Source organism: Triturus cristatus, chromosome 11, assembly GCF_964204655.1.
Source record: "Triturus cristatus chromosome 11, aTriCri1.1, whole genome shotgun sequence".
Lineage (NCBI taxonomy): Eukaryota > Metazoa > Chordata > Amphibia > Caudata > Salamandridae > Triturus > Triturus cristatus.
This window is the reverse complement of record NC_140594.1, coordinates 87038857-87062933: the sequence shown is the minus strand read 5'-3', so window position 1 is coordinate 87062933 and position 24077 is coordinate 87038857. Positions and strand designations below refer to the sequence as shown.

The 24077-nt window shown below is 47.1% G+C and overlaps 1 protein-coding gene across 1 annotated transcript in view; it reads left to right on the top strand.

Annotated features, from left to right (window-relative positions):
* LOC146783293 (uncharacterized) overlaps positions 1 to 22473 on the top strand; it is a 43041-nt gene extending 20568 nt beyond the window's left edge. Inside the window, exons 2-3 of the mRNA XM_085633861.1 lie at positions 13294 to 13652; positions 19909 to 22473. Coding sequence (XP_085489987.1) covers positions 20431 to 21507 — 1077 coding nt within the window. The 5' untranslated portion in view covers positions 13294 to 13652; positions 19909 to 20430 and the 3' untranslated portion in view covers positions 21508 to 22473. The remainder of the gene's footprint in view (positions 1 to 13293; positions 13653 to 19908) is intronic.
* Positions 22474 to 24077: the final 1604 nt, after the last annotated feature.

Below are 24077 nucleotides of genomic sequence, written 5' to 3'. Positions count from 1 at the left end.
GGGGATCAGATATTTGTCTGACTTTATGTACAGCCCTCACTTCTCTTTAGATGTGCCCGCTCCTCTCACTGGCAGGTGCTTCCTGCACTTCAACTTCTGTGAAGACTTTTTTTGCCCATATAGGCACTGCCGAAACGGGGAGGCCTCTCACCTCTTGCAGGAGGTTTGGCAGCGTGGGGGCACCTCGAGCATGGCGCTAACTGTGCAGAGTCACAGATCAGGGAGGTTGGGGGCAGAGTCAACGATCAGGGGGTTGTAGGCAGAGTCAAAGATCATGGGGGTGGGAGCAGAGTCATAGATCAGGGGATTGGGGGCAGAGTCAGTCATTTCAGATCGCGCCTCACAAAGATCAGAAGGGTTGGGGCCTGTGCTCGCATAGGGTCGAAGAGGGAAGGGGGGGGGGCAGGACATCTGTAAGACCCACACTGCCAGAGCAGAGGTGCTGTGTCTCCTGGGGCGTCGGTGCTTCCTGGTCGGGCGGGGGGGGGGTCTGTGAGGGCTGATGGCGCTTTGCATTGGACAATAAAGGCTGCACCTGCCTCTGGTGTTTACACAGCACTTTGTCACTGTGTGGTGGTAGTCAAATGTTTTGCGGCGGTGTGCTTGATGCTTGACAGGGCCGAGGGCTACTTAATACTGTGGCTTCACGGCCATGATGGGGGTCACGGTATTCCGTCTCCCACAGAATCACAGCTGGCACTTCACCTGGCGGTCTCAGCAGAAAGGCCAAGTAATGAATGTGAACCCCCTCACCCCCCAGCCTGTGACTCACCCCTTGGGGCACCATGACAACTGGGCCCCCACTGTGTCTTCCTTCACATACAAGGTCAGAGGGCCAGCCAGGGACTCACCCCCCTCGAAACACCATGACAACCTCTCAAGGGGCCCCCAATGTCTCTTCCTTCACATACAAGGTCAGCCAGGGGCTCACACCCCACCTTGGGGCATCATGACACCCTATCAAGGGGCCCCAACTGTCTTTTCCTTCACATACAAGGTCAGCCAGGGAGACACATCCCTTGGGGCACCATGACACCCTCTCAAGGGGTCCCACTGTCTCTTCTTTCACATGTGAGGTCAGAGGGTCAGCCAAGGACTAACATCCCTTGGGGCACCATGCACCCTCCCACGCCTCCCCCACCGCCTCTTCCTTCACATACAAGGTTAGCCAGGGACTCTCACCCCTTGGGGCACCATGACAACCTCTCAAGGGCCCCCCACTGTCTCTTCCTTCACATGTGAGGTCAGAGGGTTAGCAAGGGGCTCACACCACTCGAGACACCATGACACCCTCTCAAAGGGCCCCCACGGTCTCTACCTTCACATACAAGGTTAGCCAGGGACTCACATCCCTCAGGGCACCAGAACAACCTCTCAAAGGCCCCCCACTGTCTCTTCCTTCATGTGAGAAGTTGGCCTGGTATATGCTGTCCACTAGTTCTAGTGGGCACCTTGTACCAGTCCAAACAACCCTTATTGATGGTAGGTAAAGACAACCTTTATTGAAAGCTATCCTAGTGGTAGCTATGGAGAGCAGCTTTCAGGCTAAGTCTTGAAGGAATGTAAAGCAGCTTGTCTTACCAGTCTATAATCTCTTGAGTAACCAAATGAAACGAGAGCCACACAAGGTATATATAGAAAATATATGTATTTATTTCTAAAACACTCCCCACTAATCTCTTGAGGGATTAGAGGTCAAAGCACATACGTTGCAATCAATAAAACACACTAAATTGAACAATATACGACAGGCCCCGGGGGGGGGGGGCGAACCATATACTAAATGAGTGGTATAAGAACCACGACTAGACTAGACACAGTGCCTAGAGCATGTAGAATTGCTGGGACCCCACGGAACCACCCAAGGTAGTGACACAGGAGACCCATGGGGGACGAGTGCAGTGTCTGAACAGAGGCGCGATACCCGTACAATGCTATGAGAAAGTCGCGGTTGAGAAATTAGAGTTTAATGGCACTTAGCGGTGGACTAGGAACAAACCCTTTCAGACTTAGAAGGTTATAATGTCAACACCCACGGGAGCACCCGAGTACTCGTGTTACCTAACCCAGGGAAGCCGGGTGCATAGGTGTCAAATGCCAGAATAACAATAGTTCAACTTATACCTGAAACCCTACGCCGCCATAAATAACGTGCTGAGTTACTTCAAGTGTCCGGGAATGCACCCTACATTCAGACAACTCGCTCCTCTTTCTCGCACTTCACATTTATGCTCACCCTGCACTCACAGCAATCACACTGCACTCGCAATGCACTTGCGCTGTTCACCCTGCAGTCACACAAGCACACTACTCACCCTGCACTCATGTCACACTTCACTCACCTGTCCCCCTCACTGCTCAATCTGCAATCTCACTCAAATAAGCCCATCACTAACCATGCATTCTTTTGTCCAAATCTGCACTTGCATATGGTCACCTCACTCACCCTAATGTCGCTCCTCTTACCCTACTCTCACACTGTTGAATCACTCACCGTGCACTCTTTAATCTATGCCTACTCAGGACCATTAGCTTTTAAACAGTAGGCACAGTATTTCCAGAATTGATGACTGACGACTCCGTGCAGTAATCACCAAGGTGGGATTATGATCAAAAGAAATACCATAAAGGGACCTGCAGAGATGAAAAACAAAATAGTGTGCATTTCTCTCACCTCTTAAGCCATTGCTAAGCCCTGCATCCTATTGCACAATAAGCTGCAGGCACCCCAGTCAGTGGTCCTCATGCACAACATGGAATGGGAACACTTCCAACATAGCATCAAAACAAATACAATGCACTTCCAACCACACACCCTACATGTTAGAATCCGGGTTCTCTGGTTGGCACAGGTAGGTACTTGTGACAAGCAGGGAACCTTTCCTCTAGTCAGGGTAAGGGGTTACACTCCTAAAATAACCCCTGCTCACCCTCTAGGTAGCTTGGCGCGAGCAGGCAAGGCTTATATCGGAGCGTTATAGGTTAAGCATTTGTGAACACATACAGCAACCAAGTGACAACACTACAGATGGACACCACACAGGTTTTTATATTAAAAATAAGGATTCTTTATATAGAGTTACCACAAGACCATTAAACGACAAAAATACACAATACTGTTACTTTAGATGGTAGAAGTTTGCTTAGTTCACTTAAGTTCTTAAATGGGACACTTTAAGTCAATGTACCTTAGATGCGATACGCAGGGCAACGAAAGTGCTGCAACGATGCTGATGCGATGAAGTTTTTGGTGCAAAGAAATAAAGACGTGAAGATCTTCCAGATGCGTTACGCTTCTCCGATGTTGCGAGAAGACTCGATTCGTCAGCTACAGCGGCGTCACCCCTTTACGTGATGCGACTGCAGCGGCACTCTTCTCCGATGTTTGCGAGACGCTTCCGCTCGATGCAATGCTGCAGCGGCGTCACCCCTTTACGCGATGCGACGACAGCAGCTCTGACGGCGGCACGCTTCTCCGTGGATGCGAGGCGCATTTCTTGATGCGGTGCAATGCGACAACTACGATGGCTGCGATGGCGACACGCTCCTTCCTCGATGCGAGAGACTTCTCTTGATGCGGTGCAATGCATCCGCTGCGATGGCGACACGCTTCTTCGGCGTTGCGAGATACTTCCAGAATGATGCGAGATGCTTCCGCTCGATGCGATGCTGCAGCGGCAACACCCTTTGCGAGATGCGACAACCGCTCTGACGGTGGCACGCTTCTCCTTCTCGAGTCGCGCTTCCAGCTCCTTGCAACACGCAGTCCCTCAGAAGGCCCAACAACAGCAGTAGGCACTTCCAAAAGACTCTGGGGAGCTGGGGGTGAAGTCCACTGGTCCTGGGACTTCGTTCAGGGGGCAAGCTCAGCACAAGCCCTTGGAGATCTTTTAAGCACAAGTTGAATTATTACAGTCTTTGTAGTCTTTCTCCTCTCCTTTCAGCAGTAAGGCAACCACTGCAGGCCAATCCCCCAGGTCAGGGACAGTACTCCTCCTTACAGCTTTTCCAGTTCCTTCTCCTCAGGCAGAGGTTCTTGTCAAGCAGGATCTAATTTCTTGGGAGCAGGGTCCCAATACTTATACCCCTAATTCCTTTGTTCCTCTGGGGTAGAGGGGCCTTTGCCCAGTCCAAACCAGTTCTTGAGCACTTTGTTGACATGACTCTGCCTTTCTATTCAGGGTGCAGGGCAGAAACATCAGCCGCTACACAGGAGGTGGAGCCAGCATTGTGGTGGCAGAGCACAGCCCTATTCAGAGTCCAGGTGCACTCCTCCCACCCATCTGGATGTCAATCTCTCCATTCACCACCAGGCTCCCTAGCCGTGCCCCTCTGGGTTTCCCCAGCTCTGTCACTCACACAAACCAGACAGGCAGATACACATCTGGTGGCTCAGTGGACTAATGCGTCTGCTGCAGGGGCCTGTGTTCGACCTCATGGCCACAGGTTCAAATCCCGGCGAGTCCACTCAGCCTTTCATCCATCTGAGGTCGATAAAATGAGTACCATTGAGTTGGGTAACAATAAACATCTGTTATTCAGCGCCAAGATACCCATAGTGGTGAACGTGCGCTTTACAAATACACATGTTATGTTATGTTATCATAGCAGAGGCGGGCTGAAATGGTTAGGCAAGCAAATACCAACTTTCTAAAAGTGGTATTTGCAAACACAGAATATTAAAATAAACTTTACTAAAAGATGTATTTTATTATTCTGAGTTCAGGCATACTAAACTCGATTTTCTACCATGTTCCCTGGGTCTGTTAGGATCATAGGATGTAACAATTCTAACAGCCCATTCTGGCCTATGGGAACAGGTAGCCCTACAATAGTGAAAAACGAAAATGGCTGTAATTCACTATTAGGACATGCCACACAAATCAGGGCTTGTCCTACCTTATGCTTACAATGCACCCTGCCCTTGGGCCTACCATAGGGGTGACTAATATGAAGTTAAGGGAAGGTTTAGGGACTGGGAAGTGGGTGCACTTGCCCAGTCAGCATGACAGTACCAGACTGCATGCAGGTTCTGCAATGGCAGACCTTAGTCACATTTTACTAGGCCGCTTCTGTGGGTGGCACAACCAGTGCTGCAAGCCCACCAGCAGCATTTGTATTTACAAGCCCTGGGCACTCCTGGTGCACTTTACTAGGGTCTGACAGTAAACCAAATAAGCCAATCATGGAATCCAACCAACATATACATTTTAAATAGGGAGCACTTGCACTGTGGCACTGGTTGGCAGTGGCACAGTGCTCTGAGCGGCCAACACCATCAAAACACATGAGGCACAGCGACAAAAAGTGGAAGGGAGACTCACGCCAAGGTGCCAGGTCTAACACTACACCTATTGTAGCTTGCTACTCATGTAGGCAAGCGCTTCAATGCTCCACCTAGGGGTAGTAGGCCCTCTACAAATATAACAATACAATATCAATTCAAAACCACTCCATCCCCTGACTTCTTGGCTCTGTCCCTTAGCTCCTGCCTCCTTGCAGCCGTCCATTCAGTTCATGCCTTCTTGCATCTGCCTTCAACTCCTGCATTCTTGCCTCTCACCATCCTCATCCAACTTTTGAGTGATTACGTCCTCAAACATCTGCATCAATGTTCTGAAGCATCCAAACAGTTTTCTTCCTCAGCCTTGTTTGCCTGCCTGTTTTGCAATGCTTACTGATAAAGACATGATGGTAGAAATTGAAATTGCTTCCTCAGTTCACGTTATCATGCACAACCTTTGACAGTCGCTAGTGTGTGGCATGCAGATAATTCACCAGTCTATTTCTCTTGACTTTCGAAGGCTACTGAGTAATATCTTGTGTACTTCTCATGTATATTGTCAGTCGAGTTTTTATGGAATTGCAGGTTTGGGTTTATCTTTCAAAGTTTCAAGTTATTGTCCATTAATGCCAATTCTATTACAGACCTTTCATAGTTGTTCTTTGTTCTTCAGCCATAGGCAGTTCCTGGAACAATAGGATCTCTCCTTGGCATTGTTCTGATTGCTGGGTCAGTTAAATAATATGCTTTTGACAGTATTGTTACAAATGGCATAGCTTGTATGTGAAGAGTATTTCCCATTTTCTCATTAGAACTTAGAGAAAGACAATATATAGGCATATAATTTAAATGTTGGGAGGGTTCAAACCAAAATATACTAGATTTCTCGGTGGTAGGGCAAAGTGGTAGGTGGTAGGCTGGGCCGCCGGGGGCGGGGGGGAGGGGGCCCCCCTCCATGTGCTTTGCAGGGGGGCCCCCTCAAGTTTCGTTACGCCACTGGGTCGTCGAGGTCGGTAGACAGGGGGCTGTGGATAGGGAAAGGGATTTATGCAGGCAGTTGTAAACTTTTATCATGGTTACAGCCCTGAAGGCATGCATAGATTCGGTGACCGAGCTTTTAGCTTTTCAGACGATGCGTCACGCGGCCGAGGGCAGTTTTCTCTTACTGGTAGCAACCGTTTGTGCTCCTGTTTTGGTGGGGAAATGCTTTGAAGCGTCCGTCACATTGTAGTAGCTTTCTTTATAAGCACTGTATCTTCTCCACATATTAGGGCCTTGTGGGTGGTTAAGCTGCCCATAATGGTACAGTTTTCTAACAATATGGAGGTAACTTCGAGGGGTAGGTTTGGAAGTCGTGTTTTCCTCGAGGAAAATCAGGTGGAAGGACACGATGGAAGCGATAATGTTACCCACTGATAGATGCACAGGGGCATAAGTTCTCAGCTTGGAATGAAATAAGTGCTCTTTATAAGTCACTGCAGTTCCCACCACACATTGCCCTGCCATGCTTCCAATGTTGGTACACATACTGGGGCTATACGGGCCTCTTTTGTGATGGCGCCTGGTGGTGTCATGGTGTTTGGCACTGGAGCTTGGTAGGTGTCCACCGCCATAGCAGACTACGTCTTTGGCCCAAGTCGGACAATCACACAGGGTGTGGGGTCGTTTTGGTTGTGTCCGTCAATGTCTCTTGGCTAGGGAAGGAGGTGTGATTTCTGGGTTATTGCCTGCACGGGGCCAGGTCAGGTCGACCTATTGTGTGAGTTCCTTGTGTGGCCGTGGGGTGCTGCCTTGCGGCCTGTCTGGTCCCCAGACGGGCCCTGGGTCACGGCGAATTGAAGTTGACATGTCTAAGGGGCAGGCGGCGCTTCCAAGGCCCGGGGATGTAGTTTGGTTGTTTTCCTACTACTTAGATTCAATTAGAAAGGTCTTGTGATTCACAGGCCGGGGAAGAAACCTGTTTGGCGGCATCTTGGCAACCTCTGTGGAAATCTAAAAGAACCCAACACAGATGATTAAGAGAAACACAAGCCAAAGAATAAAGCACTCTAGTCTCCAAAAAAGGAAGCGGTTATTTAAAAAACACAGCCCTCCTTTTCACTGCCACATTTATTTAATTTGTTCATAAGGTGATTGAGTGCATACCTTCAACCCAATCTTTTAAAATGTCTTAAATATATTTCAGGGCACCCTTGTACCGTGTCAAAACGTTGTTCTTTAAAACGGATACTTTTCTGTCTCACACCGGTCGTAGGAGTGTATGTATACGTTTTAAACCTTTACACCACGGCAAATGGGGACGGGTGCGACTGGAAGGAGGTTGTTTTACGTCTTAAAAGCCCAATCGTGGCCTTTTTATGCCCAACCAGTCCAAACTGGAATAGAAATCTTAATACAAGGTATTACCAGCCCAACATATGTAAATTTACTCTCAGCACTGAGGCCGGTACTGTACAAAATAACTAGTGCGAGGTGGATGAGATTTACTACAGCTCAGATGACTTAACACCAGGACTTTAAGCGGGTGCTGAGACGGGTCCCTATGGGGCTCCCCAATTTTGCCCTCACCCTCAGGGTGAAAAAAAACAAAAACTTCGCTCTGCAGCAGTACAACTCTTCTCTGCCTTTGAGGGAACTTGAAAGAGACTCGTTTTAGTTCGTTCAGTCACATCTTTTTAGAACTGAAGCATTTGCAATATTATATACAAGCGATAGTCGTTGCCTATTTACCTTATGCAACTAACAACCATTGATAAAGCCAATGGTCCTGACTTGTTGTAGGTGTAATGTTATGTGTATTACATATCTGGAGGCAATGACAGAAGCAGCAAAGTGTCGAGCAGCACACTATGCGAAGAACAGAATTTCTGCATATTTTTTTTTAAGCAGTTTATCATAAGCGTTATTGAATTGTCTGCGATTAAATGCAACCTGCGATCGGAAGCAAAAACGAATTTACAGCGTTTTTCAGTTAAGAATTTATTCAGCTTATTTGGAGTGAGAGGAGGGGGTGTGGTAGCCAGCATTTTGTGCATGTTCACGGTCCTTCCAATTTGTTGATAAGAACGGCGGACTGCTGTCTTGTGCGTTTGCGATGGGCGGCGCAGCCTGTTTGTACCGCCGTAGGTTCACCCGCTGGACATGTCAGTGTAATTAACAGGTTTGTCCGTTGGTCGCATCTCACCTGGGTGACTTGAGGTCATCGCTCTCTATTGTACTTACAGGGGCAATTTGTTTGGAGTTGTGTGGTGTGATGGGCGTTTGAGCGCCAATTTGGTGGTTCGATGCATACAGATGCCCAAATTGCGGAAGGCTTGGCCATGGGTAAGGGCCATTCTGGCCTAATAGGTCCCCCGTAGGCAAAGGGGTACATCACAGAGCCGGGCATGGTACGGGTATTTTGTCCAACACTGGCCCCACACTCCCCTCTTTCCTCTCAGGGGGATACTTGTGGGAGGCCTGAAGCTTGCACCACACATTGCCCCTGCCACTGATAGTAACAACCCAACTAATAACTCCTACAAGTGACAATTCGGCCTATTTCAGTCTCCCTAAGCTGTACGAATGGTGTTGGAGGCAGGTAACAGGAATCTAATTAACATAATATTAATGATTAACTCTTGTCGTGGTCATCTATAGATTAACTTGGCCGCGCCACCTTGTAGCAGGCCGTCAGAAGTTCCAGTGCTGAGCACTGGAATCCACCGGCTCAAATTAAGCACTGCACGCTCCCCTCCATGAAGGGAGGGCATCTCATTCCATTGAGACGGTGCGCATAAATACCTGGGGAGATCCTCACACCTTGATAACACTAGCACAGTCACCTCAGGAGCAACCAGATACAGAAGCGGGACTCTAGGTTTGGGTGTTGGTGTACCAAGATATTGCAGTTTGAAGGCGCATTGGAAGTGAACAACCTCACTGCCCTACCCGATATCCATGTTATCGGACCTCTCGGTCTTAAAACGTTAGCTTTAACGGCACATGGGGAGCTCCTTTAAAGAATAACGGTCATATGATAAACCGAAGAAACCCACCTTCAGGAAGGCAAGGTGTTCTACCCTCACCGGAAGTGAGGCCCTGACAGAGAGGATAGTTACCAACTCATAGTCATGGCTAGGTTCTACTGGGCTTCCAGCCAGATGACCACATGTGGTTTTCAAAAGGGCATAGGATGGGTGAGGGAAAAGAGAACCTGTGCAGTTTTATGGTGTGTAACGTATATGGCCGGGGAAGAGTGTGAGCAGAACAACACAGTAGTTGACAGAATATGGGAAACGCTTTACGAGGTCTGTTTGCCCTCCCATACTCCAAACGGACAACACGCGCACACCTGGGGGGCATTATGCTTAAATGCTGCCCCCTCAATAGGGACTTGCTGGTGCATAGTCAAGAGTTGGGTGCTACAGATTCTCCACTCTCTGAGGTGCAGTGCGTCAAGCCGTCGCCAGCCGTTTTCAGGAAGGTCATGCAAATGCGTTAAGTGAGAAGTATCCAGGTTACTTGCAGTATGATAGAGGGGTCCTTGCAAGACCCTCTACATGCGGGCTGCGACAGAACATATACTGGAAATCTCAGTCCGACATTGATGTCAGTGGGCCTCTCACATTGTCATATTTACACTCCTGGGGAGTGGGAGCAGATCTGTACAGCAATTTACAGAGGGTGAAGGGGTATTTCCGCCACATCCAGGCAATATTCGGACAACCACCACACTAAGCTCCGGCCTTAGTTCACGTAGGGTCACCCAGTGTCCCTACCCAGTTCTGTTTGATACACGGGCACTGGACACACAATTGGATCTAAGGCGACCAACGTAAATTTGACAGGCAAGTTCAAATGTTTCACATCACTGCCTGTAAAAACTCAACCTCCTGTGCAGCATTTATTCATACACACTATATCGAATGGGATATAGAAGGTTAAACAGGACTGCCAGGTCCCGCTGGGGTGTCCGCCATATGGCCATTGCAGTTAAATGATTAGCTCAAAAGGGATCAGGAGGGGTCGTGGTATTGGCAAAGCAAACCGGGACCTCTTCATGTGCTGGGTTCGACCTCATGGTCTTGCACAATAGTAATAATGGAATAATATTTACTTTCGACAGGCCCAAGTGCAACCAATTGCAATTAATTTTAGCCGTGGCTGCAGCCAGCTGATCTCAGTATGAGGTTCAGAGACTGAGGGGTTGTTACCTCTTTGGAGGTAGGTCCTGGACAAAGGGTTGTGCTTGGTGCGGTTCAAATACAAAGCGGTTGTTGTATTTTTACAGGGGGAAGAGATATGTTTGGTATTTATAGCTCGCTACGTAGCACATCGGGGTGGACAGTAACAAATGTCACGTTACAACTGGGGATTCCCTCATTTATGTCATCACCTGCTCATGTGTTGTATCCACTGAGTTTGGGGTTGGTTAGCGGGCCACATCTTGTCTCTGAGGGTATGATGTGTCTATCGGGTCATTTGACCGAGTTAGAGTCATTATTGCTTTGTATATCTGGGCATGAAGTAATGCCAGGTAAGATTCGAGGGAATTGTAGAGCAAATGACAATATGAATTCTGGGCATGTCCATTAACAAGGGAAATTCTAATTAGAAGGAGCAAGTAATCTTCCACTGCTGGGTCAGTATACGATTAGCAGTTTCAACCCCAAAGCTTGGGTATAAGTAAGTACGTGGTTTAATTAACTTAGGTGCGTTGGGAACACCATGGGCTAATATGTGAGCAGTATGACTTTCTAGCAATCTAAGTGCAATCTGGCGTAACACCAGGTGCTAATACGTGTGCAGTGTGGATTCGAAACAAACTAAGCGCACCTTGCGTAGTACCTATGAATTTGTGTGTATGGGTGGGCTACGGCTCGGGTGAGGACTCCAGCAGGGGACCCAGCATCTGTCACAAGTCTCACCCTGTCCCCGCCAGTTGAATCTCCCCATGGGTTCCATATTTCTCTTGGTACCACACATGGTCATCACTGAACATCCAAAGTTGTACTTGGGAGTAAATCCGTTCCAGCGGGAATTACAAGGCAACTAGAAGGGAAACTGTACATAGATTTTATTCTGTGGTGGGCTAGCAATCCTGGGATAAGAATTTGAGCTAGGTAGCCTGGGGGGCTGTGTAAGTTGTCACCCCTTATAGGGTGCAGTGGCTGCAATAGGGGGCACAATACGAACAGTCCCTCAAACCAGATTTGACACCATTCATGTGTTCATCATGGTTGAGCAATCTAAAAGGGTTGCAAATAGGTCTGGTCCAACTCAGTAAAGCGAGGGCACACGGGACCAGGGGGCATGTTGCAGTTTGTGTCAGTTAAACAACATTACTTGCCCGGATAGCCAGTGAGATAGGCCGGGAGGAAGCTGACATCTAACAAGGGTGCAGCTGCCCCATAGTTGGAAAAACAAGGCATTAAAACACTAAAAGGCTTCAACTTCCCAATTTCGGGTTGAAAGGGTAATGAAGGCATGATTAAATATGTCAGGCAATGCGGGTCCTGGCAGGCCCTTTTGCAGTCACTCTTTTGTGCAGGGGTGGCAAACCCAGTGTTCTGGGCGGGCTTGTCAGCTGAGCGCATCACCCAGTAGGACGAGGGGAATCCCAATGTTTAAAGGTACTCCCGCCCTTAGCCACACAGGGGAGTAGCCGGAAAACAGGTTAAGTGTATTAGGTACAAGCGAATTTGGAGTATACCAAAGGCACCCCTGTGTTGCACCAGAGGTAATGGGGTGTAGTGGTATTGTTGAAATTAGGTGCAAGCTTGAGTAGTGGTATAGGATGGTGTGCAGTGCTCAAAAAAGGGTGTTGGCAACCTAGCTCTTCCTTTTGCCAGGATCAGGGTCTGGGGAATGGCCTTCCATGCGTCTGGAAAATGGCGCGAGGGGTGGAATTCAGGAAAGGGAGGTATGGGTTTTTCCTCCACTAAGTTAATTTGGTTAGGGGTGCCAGGCTTACGCTGGAACAGCTTGCTGAAGAAGCTGCGGCACAGACTAGGGGTGGTGTCTCCCCACCCAACTTTTTGGTCATACACCTGGGAGGCAATAATTGGACTTTCCTGGGTAAGAGAACACTGCTGTAAGAAATTGAGGCCACCATGTGTAAGTTAAGCAACCAATTGGGGGCATGTGAGTTATGGTGGCAGAGATAACCCCACATTGATTGTGGCTAGGGCCCGGTCAAGGGATGCCATGGAAACCTCACGCAAGAGAGTTAGCAATGCCTTGGGCACATTTATTGAACAAAATGGGTTTGGCTTTATTAGGCACGATCTGCTGCATACCAAGTCCACATGGTGTTTGGTAGAGGATAGGGACCACCTGTCTAGAGTGGACAAGGACTGGTCTACCTGTCTAGAGTGGGCATGGACTGTATTGTGGGGCCTAGGCGAGGCAATGATCTGACACTCTGGGTGAAGAGGGATTTTTTCAAGAAATAAAGTCCTCCATGTGTAAGTTAGGCAACCAATTGGGGGCAGGTGAGTTATGGTGGTTGTTGTAAATTGGCAGCGATTGGGTTAGCATTAGCGGAATCCATCTTGTATTTAGAGGCTATCTTATCCATTTTGTGTAATCCATTTTGTATTTCTGGCAGCCATTTTGTTTGCCATGTGCTGCCATGTGCTCACCATGTGCTCTGTCCTCCCTCAGTGTTGACTGCTCTTGTAATCTGCCTAGAAACTAACTATATTTAGCATCTTCCACCTTTGCACATGCCCAGTGAGTTTTCAACTGTCATTGCAGCTTTTAGTAGTATGTAACTGTCAGGATGTGTTTACTAGCATTGGCAAACTGTTAACTCCTCCTACCTGTCGACTGTGCATTTCTATATGACCTTATATGTACATAAAACCTTCTTCTGTACTTGTACCGCCTTCTTTTAAGCCCCTGTGTGGGTATAAAAGGACCATGCTCCTTCTGTTCGGTGTGCTACTTGGTTCAATACCGAAGGGTGCTGTGTGAATGTAGTTCCACCTCATGAGGTTTATTAAACTTTGTATTTTCTATTCCAGTGTCTGTGCCAACTTCTTCCTATTGGTCTGAGGACTCTGTGCAGAGAAGGGCGAACCCCTTGCACTGGTAGGCCTAGCTGAGGTCCACTTCTACAAATTGGCTCCTAACAAGTGGGGCTCATCGGCGACTCGGATGCCCAAAGTATTGGTTGTGACGAAGGATTGGAATCTCGCTCTGGACGCAATCGCTGCCCGATGAGACCCGAGTCTTGGCAACCACGGCGTTTTTCCTTTCTTTCTGATCTGACCATCCAGGTGGTGCCGGACCTCGACTGATATCTCTTCTGTTGATTCGCCGTGCAGTGACCATTTGGTCGATTTTAGAACTTGGCAGTTGGAACCTGGGCACCAAGTGATTGGTAAGAGTCATTCTGCGGCGCTTGCTGTTGGTTTTTATGCATGGGATCGGTAAGGTAGTTTAGTAACACTTACTGCGGCTTTTGTATTTTGGAATTTGTGTTGGCCAACTTGGATTTCTATGTGATTCATATATAAATTGCAATTTATATAGGCAGGTAATGAGGGGAATTTTCTCTATCTGAATTGATTTGAACGGCACATCGTACTAAAGGTACCTTAAGTGCTACTTTGATTATAATACTGCAAATTATTATAATACTGCAAATTCTGCACTATCTTTGGCATGCCTGTTTTTAGCACACTTCGTAGAATGTGTTGCTTTTGTAGTGGTACCAATTTGAGACTCGAAGCACAACCGGCCCGCCCGGAGGGGAGGCCTAATAGGGATATGTATATTAAATATGGTCTTTCTTCTATAATGTATAGCACATTATGGAATAAATACACTCGTAAGGATCCTGAGTTGCGTTGGCCTATGCATGGGTCATTTGATTTATGAAAGATTGAGTATGTGGAACAATGTATGTTTAAGCGAAAGACTAGGCAAGATATGTTTGACTGTGTACGAATGTGGGAGAAAAAAGTGCGTGAACAAATGAAGCGTGAGCAAGCCTTGATTGAAAAAGAACAGCGAAATAACATTTATGCGAAAGCATTAGAGTTGAAAAACAAAGAAATAAAAGAGTTAAAAGAGAGAGAAGATAGGGAGCGCAATTTACAAGTAACTGGCCAATACGCTGTTCGGCGGCCCATTTATCCTATACTTAATAAACCACAAGACGATTTCTTATTATTAGATCGTCCTCCACCTCTGTATACTGTTCCTTCTGCCCCTCATGAGTCAGATGAGGACTCCAGTTCGGAGGAACACAAGGCACGAGAAACTCGTTCTATGTTGACCGCTGAGCCTGCGTCCCAGCTTAGATCTGCTGCTCGTAAAGCAGTTCGTAGCACTGCCCCCGCCTCTGAACTTCTAGATAGTATGAAAGGGTGGCAGGAAAGGGAGCAGCTGTATTTTACTGAGGTGTTTGCCGCAGAGGTCCTTGAGCTGTTTAGGAAATATTCTGAGGAGTTAGAGCCCGACGATGTAGCAGTTAATTGTAAGCAAATGTGTGATGGTGTTTTTGTTTTCTCCCAGGTGACTGATACAATCAGGCGTTTGGTTAAGCTGTGTGTTGATGCAGTCCGTTTGCGAGAAGAGAAAAAGGCTGCAGACGTAGCTGCACAGACATCTCAGACCGGCATGGCACAAGCTTCTATCTTCGGAACAGATAAGACTATGATAGTTCATGCGAAACCTATGCGGGAGGCCGCGCCTTTGTATGTTCCTCCTAAAGTATAGGGTACAAGTGATTAGGCCTGGGCGAAGCACTACGCTACGCTCGCGTAGTTTGCGAAGTTCGCGCTACTTCGCACTACGCGAACTGCACGTAGCACAGTGCGAACACGCGTAGCGTAGTGTTGCGTAGTGCTGCGGTCATTTTTTGCTTGCTCGCGGTCCTCAACGTCAAGTTGGCGACCGCGAGCAAGCAAAATGACATCCCGGCGAGACTTTTTCCTTGTTCGCGATCAGCAACTGCAAGTTGGCGATCGCGAGCATGGAAAATAAACCTCCCGGCGAGATTCCCAACGCGAGGAGGTCAGGTTTCTCATTGCGAGTGGTCGCGTATGCTCGCGACCGTTCGCGTTGAGAAACTACCAGTTCGCGTTGAGAAAGCTGAAGCTCGAGTAAAAATCTACTCAAGCAGCAGAAAACTACAGCTCGCACTGTGCAAGATGCCATTTTCAATGATTGCACACTGCCGGTTGCTTGTCCGCACTGTGCAATCATTGAAAACAACATCTTGCACAGTGCGAACATGTTACTACGCAGTTCGCGAAGTGCTACGCGTAGCTCGCGTAGTGCGAACTTCACTTTGCGTAGCTTCGCGAAGTGCTACTTCGCGAACTACGCCCACCCTTACAAGTGATGATAAGGCTTCTATCGATGCAAAGGGTTATTTTATTTATAATTGGGTTTACACTCCTTGGAATAGGACGGATGTCATGGCACTAAAAACTGCATCGCCTGATCCGCGGAAAAATCCAGCCGCTTTTTATGAGGAAGTTGAGGGTGCTATTAGCTCTTGTACTATGACTTTGCCTGATATTGATTTATTTTTCGGATTGATATTACCGCCTGATATGCGGAGAACTGTTCGCAAAATTGGTGATCGTGCAGCTTTTGGGGCGTTATGGAAAGACTTAGAGGAAATGGATGTAGAAAGGGAACCCGCACAGAAGCCATGTCAGTTAATTTTAGATCTTCCCGCAGCTATACTAGTTAAGTTAAAAACGATTATTCCCCCTAAAAATATTGATTGGACTGTTTTAGCGTCTTGTAAGCAAAAGGCAGATGAATCGGTCTCTGATTTCTTTACACGCTTTGAAGAAGCATTCCACGATTTTAGTGGCCAGTCATTGACAGATGACACGGGCAGACATCTGTTTGTCGATAAATATGTCGCAAACCTGTTGCTAGGAATAGCTAGTCGTCTAAAAGCCAGTGAGAGTTCATGGACTACCTCTTCTCCGGTTTCTCTCTTGACTATGGCTCAGTATTATGAACGGCATGAATTAGAAGCAAAGGGTAATGAGGATAAGAAGACTAAAGAATTAAAAACGAAGGTTATGTTGGCTCAGGCTTATGGTCCGCCTTTTAGAGGTAGTGATAGAGGTGGACGTGGATCTTATGGTTCGTCATTCCCTTCTTATACTCGTTCGAATTTGTCTGTTGACCAGTGCGCGTACTGTAAGAAATGTGGGCATTGGGCTTCCGATTGTCCAGCACTGCGTGCTCATCAGTGTCCACGTGGTCTGGGACAAATGAGAAATCGTTCAGGATATTCAGGCCCTAGAGGAAGCACAGGTGATCGTGCTAGGTTTAATGCTAATATACGTGGGCAGGACGGGTTCAACACTTTTGATAGAAGGAACCAATATCAAATGTCCGACTATGTGCCGTCTGATTGTCAAGATTCTGCTTATGCATAGGATTGCCTAGGATGGGGTAAGGAATCAGTTGAAGTTCCAGTAGATCAGAGGGGTCCCTATGTTACGGCACACGTTTTGGGTTCTGATGATCAGTTTCTGGTTGATACAGGAGCTACTCGTAGCGCCTTGTCTAAACAATTGGTTCCAAGGGCTCCCCTGTCTGGCTTAACCATTACATCGATAGGTTTCGATGGAACCCCTTCCCTTAGCCCACTGTCACAACCACTTGCATTCCATGTTGATAAATTTACTGCTCCTTGTCCATTTTTGCTTTCCCTGAATACTCCAGAAGGTGTACGTGTTATCTTGAATGACAACCATCCTGTGACGGAGAGAGCTTGTCTTGTTAAAGAGGATATTGCATTAGCTTCACTCCCTAGTAATTTGTAGGCTACTTCAGACACTGATGTAGGGCAAATGGTTATCCCACCAGTACATATTAGTGTCAAGGAGGGCGCTGTGCTGCCACGTTTGCCTCAATACAAAATTTCACAGGAAGTTGAAGAAGCACTCGTATTGTCCATGATCTCATTGAAGTGGGGGTTGTTGAGGAAGTTCCTTAGAATGTTTGTAACAGTCTGATTCTTCCTAGTCTGAAAAAAGATACAGACACTAGGATTTACCGATTCATTATTGATTTGCAAGAAGTTAACAAGATTGTAGTACCAGAATACCCCGTGGTTTCTGACATAACAACACTTCTTACTTTGGTTCCTCCAACAGCAACTACATTCTCTGTGATAGACTTGAAGAATGCTTTCTTTTCGATCCCTATTCATCCTGATAGCCGATATTTGTTCGGTTTCACTTTGAATAATCGATCGTATAGACTTTGTAGAGTTCCTCAAGGCTATGCTGAGAGTCCTAGTATTTACAGTCAAGCATTAAAAAGACAACTTTATTCTTTCGTTTTGCCTGAAGGTATGGCTCTCATACAATATGTCGATGACATCTTGTTGGCAGCCCATACCCCTGAACAGTGTGAAAAATGTACTTTGTCCTTGCTTTCTTTTCTTGCTTCCCATCATCACAAAGTGTCACGAAAGAAATTGCAATTTTGTAGACCGAAGGTAACCTACTTAGGTCACCTTCTGTCTAAGGAGGGACGTGCACTCACACCAGATCACATTCAAGCTATTTTAGACACACCAGTGCCCCGTACTCAGAAAGATGTCCGTGAATTCATTGTTCTTACTTCTTTTTGTAGGCAATGGATATTAGGGTTTTCACACATTGTTCATCCCTTGCTAGCACTTTTGACTAAAGATACTCCATTGCCCCTCCCATGGACAGATGAATGTGAGACTGTTTTCCGACAGTTACGACAAGCTCTTTGTTCAGCACCAGTGTTAGGTACTCCAGATTATACGAAGCCTTTTACACTCTATGTACATGAGAAAGATGGATGCGCATTGCCAGTTTAAGTGCAGACACACCGTGACAAACAGCGTCCCTGTGCATATTTTTCAGCAGTACTTGATCCTGTTGCTCGTGCGTTACCTGGGTGTTTCCGTTCAGTTGCAGCAACAGCTGTGTCAATACGTCAGAGTGAAGGGATAGTTTTGTCACATAAGCTGTTGGTGCTAGTACCCCATGCGGTTGATGCCCTTTTAAATCAGCATTTAACTAGTGCTCGTCTGACAGGATACGAATTGACATTGTTGGCCCCTCACATTACACTAAAGAGATGTGCGACACTAAACCCAGCCACTTTGTTTCCATACCCGGTGACTCAGTCACAGGAGTCTCATGATTGTATATTCCTTACTGAGGAACAGACAGAGTCGTGTCAATTTGTAAGACACGCCCCTTTCAAGTGTTGATGGGGAACTATGGGTTGATGGGTCTTGTTTGAAGTTACCAGATGGCACAACGTCAGCTGCATATGCAATTACAACACTTCAGACGGTAGTTGAGACAGCTCGTATTCCACAGAAGTCAGCTCAGGCAGCTGAGCTAATAGCTTTGACACAAGCGTGTGAACTTAGTACTGACTTTTCTGTGAACATTTATACAGATAGCCGCTATGCTTTCGGAGTGGCTCATGATTTTGGGCTACTCTGGAAGGAGAGGGGCTTTCTTACATCCCACGGGATGCAAATAATGCATGGAGAATTAGTACATAATCTCTTGACTGCTTTAACATACCCGAAGAGAATAGCAATTGTTAAATGTAGCGCACATAAGAAAGTAATTGATAAGATAGAACAAGGCAATGCTTTTGCAGACCAAACAGCCCGTGAAACTGCCATGCAGCGAAGCACCACATCTATGTACGTAGCAAAGTCACAGGCTGAACGCTTGCATGATACCAAACAGGAAGTGCTAGATATGCAGAGATCTGTTTCTGCAGAAGAAATTGAGCAATGGTCTAAGCAGGGAACATTGGACGATGAGGGCTGTTGGAGGAACAAAGAGATGAGCAAGTGGAGATTGCCTACAGCCTATTTACAACCTATGATTAATATGGCACATGGGCCGGCACATGTTGGAGCCTCCTCGATAACGAAATTGCTCACGCAAGTTTGGGAGCATCCAGAAATTGCTGGCACAGCTAAAAAGATGGTGCAGTCTTGTCTGATTTGTCTTCAGCATAATCCTGGTAAAGGGACACAAACTCCTACAGGAGGGTTTGCTACGCCAACCGCACCTTTTGAAGTTTTGTAAATGGACTACATCCAGCTTGAGCGCTGTAACAACTTAAAGTATGTTTTGGTAGTGGTATGTGTCTTCAGTAAATGGATAGAGGCATACCCTACGAAGGACAATACAGCTCTCACTACAGCAAAGGTACTTTTGAAGGAATTCTTCCCTAGATTTGGTGTTTGTAAACTTTTATGGAGTGATAACGGACCCCATTTTATTGGGCAAGTTGTCGAATATGTCCTGAAGGGATTAGGGATAAAGCAGAAATGTCATGCTGCTTTCCATCCACAATCAGCAGGGCTAGTGGAAAGGTATAACGCCACACTTAAATTGAAACTGACTAAAATACTGGCTTCCACATCCTTGAATTGGCCAGAAGCATTACCTTTGGCACTGTTGTCCATTAGATCAGTGCCACATTCGCGATCTGGTCTTACCCCATATGAGGTGGTGTTTGGAAGGCCTATGAACATTTGGGGAATTCCTAAACCATGTCCCATACATGATGTAGCATGTGTATTGATGAGTGACTACCTATCACAATTGACTGACAGTTTGATTTCTATTCATCAACAGGTTCGAGAAGCCCTTACTGATAGGTCTGCAGGTGAAGGCTATGGACTTCGACCTGGAGACCAGGTGATGATCCGATCATTCCAGAGGTCGAGCAGCTTGGAACCGAGGTGCTCCTTTCAACGAGAACTGCGGTCCGAGTGACGAACAGGAGGAACTGGGTGCACTCCACCCACTGCAAGAAAGTGCTGTCTACCTTGGTGGATCCTGCTGCCTTGATCGACCATCTGGACATCCTGGATACAGAGAGAGGCCAAGCCATATCACCTGACGAACCTGAGGAAGTCTTCCCGGACCACACGATTCCTGGAGTATCCCGATACCAACTGAGACAACGGAAAGAGCCTGAACTGTCGAAATAGACTGGTTGAGCAACCCCCAAGCGTTAGTGAAACGGAATGCCGATGTGGCAAGGGGGGATCAGTCTTGTATAGTGTAGTGACACCCGTCTTGACCCTCGGTGAAGAAACCAACGGCTGCCCAGGGATAAGAGCTCCAACGATTGTTTTCAACGACAAACTGATCATGTCCACAATGAGATCAACTGTTGCTAAGAGAAAGATCATTTGTGCTATAGGGATTGTTGTTGCTATGGTGGCTGTAGCAGTAATAACCTGGTTCGTTGAGAAAGTGGCTCCTGCTCGAGAGCTTTTGATCGCCACTACTCCAGTATCAGTTGAACGCCACTACTTTACACTTCCCTACCATGAGCAGAAGCATCGACAATCCTACTTAAATAATACCTTTATCCAGATGTTGCATCATACTCATAATGCCACAAATACTACCAACTGTTGGGTGTGTGGGATGATACCTGCACATCAAAAGAAAGGAGGAACACCTTTTATTCCTCTTCCCTTTTCTCATAATGGTTCTAGTCAAGCTTGGTATGCGCTTTTGTTTGCATCTGGAAGACGTACAGTAGGCGGGCTTCTTTTTCGCCTTAATAAAGTATGCTACCAAGATAAAGATGGTTATCGTCAAGCCAAAGGGACCAAATGGGAATGGGAAGAGTATCAACCGGACAATATTTCAACACCATATGTCTTCACAAATATGAGAACGTTTACCAGTAATGAACAATTTGTGATTTCTGTTACTAGAGCTAAAGCAGATCTATGTATAAGCAGTATTGGAAGAATTCCAGTGGGGAAAAGCGAATGTACTGTAATTCTGACTATTGAAGGTGTAAATAACAGTAGTTTTATAGCCTCACATAATACCTACTTTATCTGTGATAGCCATGGATATTATCAACTACCTGCTGGGTGGTCAGGTGTGTGCTATGTGTCCTTTCTATTGCCCCCTGTGTTTCTGGCACCTGCATCATACCACCGGGACCTTAAATTATTTGACGATATCTCTAGAAATAGATACAAAAGGACAATAAGTGCTGACGAAGTAGACCAAACTGATACCACTCTGCAACAATATGTCGATTTTAATTTAGGTTTGTTCTTCTTTGTGGGTGCTGCATTCACCCGTAGGAAAATAAGACAATTGACTAGAGTTGTGGAAGCTGTTACCAATCAGACAGCTATGGCACTTGGCAACATTACCGAGGAGCTGCAAATTGCAAGGATTGTAGCTCTCCAGAACTGAATGGTTCTAGATGTGGTTCTGGCTGATCGAGGTGGTGCATGTCGCATCATCGGTAGCAGCTGTTGCGTATTCATACCGGATCACTCACCTTCAGTATATGACGCAATATCAAAACTGCATAAGATTGCTGCAGAAATTCATCCAGAGACTGGTACTTGGACTTTTGCTGGATGGTTTTTGACTCTTGTTTCTGCTTGGGGCTGGAAGCTACTGACTATCCTGTGTGTAATGATTACGATACTTTTTACATGCTGTGTATGTATCCAATGTGGACCAATGCTTTGCTCCATTTGTATCTCTGCCTGTATACCTGTCAAAAGGAATGTTGCAGAAACAAAGGCCCAACAAATGTTGAATAAAGAGGTGGCCGAAATAATGCTAATAGATGTACGGGATGCATATTTTGATTACCCCTGAGGAACGAATGTCTTCAGCTAATGCTAAAAGGGTCGTCTGTTGTAAAGTGGCAGCTATTGGGTTAGCATTAGCGGAATCCATCTTGTATTTAGAGGCTATTTTGTCCATTTTGTGTAATCCATTTTGTATTTCTGGCAGCCATTTTGTTTTCCATGTGCTGCCACCTTCTCACCATGTGCTCTGTCCTCCCTCAGTGTTGACTGCTCTTGTAATCTGCCTAGAAACTAACTATATTTAGCATCTTTCACCTTTGCAGATGCCCAGTGAGTTTTCAGCTGTCCTTGCAGCTGTTAGTAGTATGTAACTGTCAGGATGTGTTTACTAGCATTGGAAAACTGTTAACTCCTCCTACCTGTCGACTGTGCATTTCTATATGACCTTATATGTACATAAAACCTTCTTCTGTACTTGTACCGCCTTCTTTTAAGCCCCTGTGTGGGTATAAAAGGACCATGCTCCTTCTGTTCGGTGTGCTACTTCATTCAATACCGAAGGGTGCTGTGTGAATGTAGTTCCACCTCATGAGGTTTATTAAACTTTGTATTTTCTATTCCAGTTTCTGTGCCAACTTCTTCCTATTGGTCTGAGGACTCTGTGCAGAGAAGGGCGAACCCCTTGCACTGGTAGGCTTAGCTGAGGTCCACTTCTACAGTGGTCAGAGACAACCCCTCGTTTAGTGTGGCACGAGGAGCCCGGGCAGGGGAGGCCATGGAAACCTTGTGCAGGAGAGCTAACAGTGCCATGCGTAAAATTCACTGAACAGCGGGGTTTGGCTTTATCAGGCATGGCTTGCTGCATGCCAAGTCCACAGGGCGTTTTTAAGAAGATGGGGTTCACCTGTGTGGAGTGGGCAGACATGTTCTGGCTGGATCTGGGAGAGGCCCTGGAATCAACAGGATGTAGGTAAGAATGCCTACCTTGGTGGGGGGCACTGGTTGTGATGGTGGTCACACCCAGAGCTGTGTAGGAGTTACAGGGCGATTCAGAGGCTGTAAGGTACAGAGGGGTACCCTCTGCAGGAGTACAACAAGGGTGCAAAGGCCAAATTTCCCAAGGGATGTCCTCACGTTGGACCCTGGAGGAGCGGCAGTCCTATGGGTGGTTGTGGACCTGAGCAATCGGGGGTTGCCTGGAACGCTCCGCCCCCTCGGGCGTGAGTAATGGGGTGGACTGGCGGTCCACCACTGGGAGGGGTTACCCCCTCCCCCAAAATTGGTAAGCACCTATTGACTAAGACCATGGTGTAATTTGGCTCATCAGGTGGGCAGGCGGCGGAGGGGCTGCCTGCCCTTGGATCGCCCGTAAGCGAACCCACCATGTTGGCATATTTGTTATGCAAATAAACCTGCAGCAATTTCCTCCACAAAAAATGTGTCTTGTCTCTTTATTTCTTCAGGAGATTGATATATGGGGGGATGGGGAGTGTTGCTGATATTGGCAGTATGTTGGCTGCCCGTGGTCCACAAAGGGGCCCTCATAAGAGGGCGGCTGCCTTAGTGCCACATGAGGGCACACGAGACAGCCCAGTGTTGGGGGACCTCAAAGGGGTCCAGGCGCCTAACTCATTTCCGGGCAGAAGTGGGCGGAGTTGAGGTGTAAGTACCTCTCCCGCCAACCTGGTGTCCTCTTTTCCACTGCCTGTGATGCTGTTTCCCTCCCTGCCGCTTACCCAGCGTACGTGCAGGGGTGGGGTGGGAGAAGTGTGCTAACTTGTTATTTTGTGTAGCAGGAGGAGTTACAGGCAACCAGGGTTGCCTGGAACGCTCTGCCCCCTCGGGGGCGTGAGTAATGGGGTGGACTGGGGGTCCACCAGTGGGAGGGGTTACCCCCTCCACCAGAATTGGTAAGCACCGATTGGCTAAGACCATGGTGTAATTTGGCTCATCAGGTGGGCAGGTGGCAGAGGGGCTGCCTGCCCTTGGATCGCCCGTAAGCTAACCCACCATGTTGGCATATTTGGTATGCAAATAAACCTGCAGCTATTTTCTCCACAACAAAGTGTCTTGTCTGTTCATTTATTCAGGAGATTGCTTTATGGTGGGATGGGGAGTGTTACTGATATTGGCACTATGGTACAAGCCATGTAAACGAGGCAGAGAAAAGGGGCGGGTGCGTGGTTCACAGCTGTGAATCATTGTTAGACCTGGCATCAT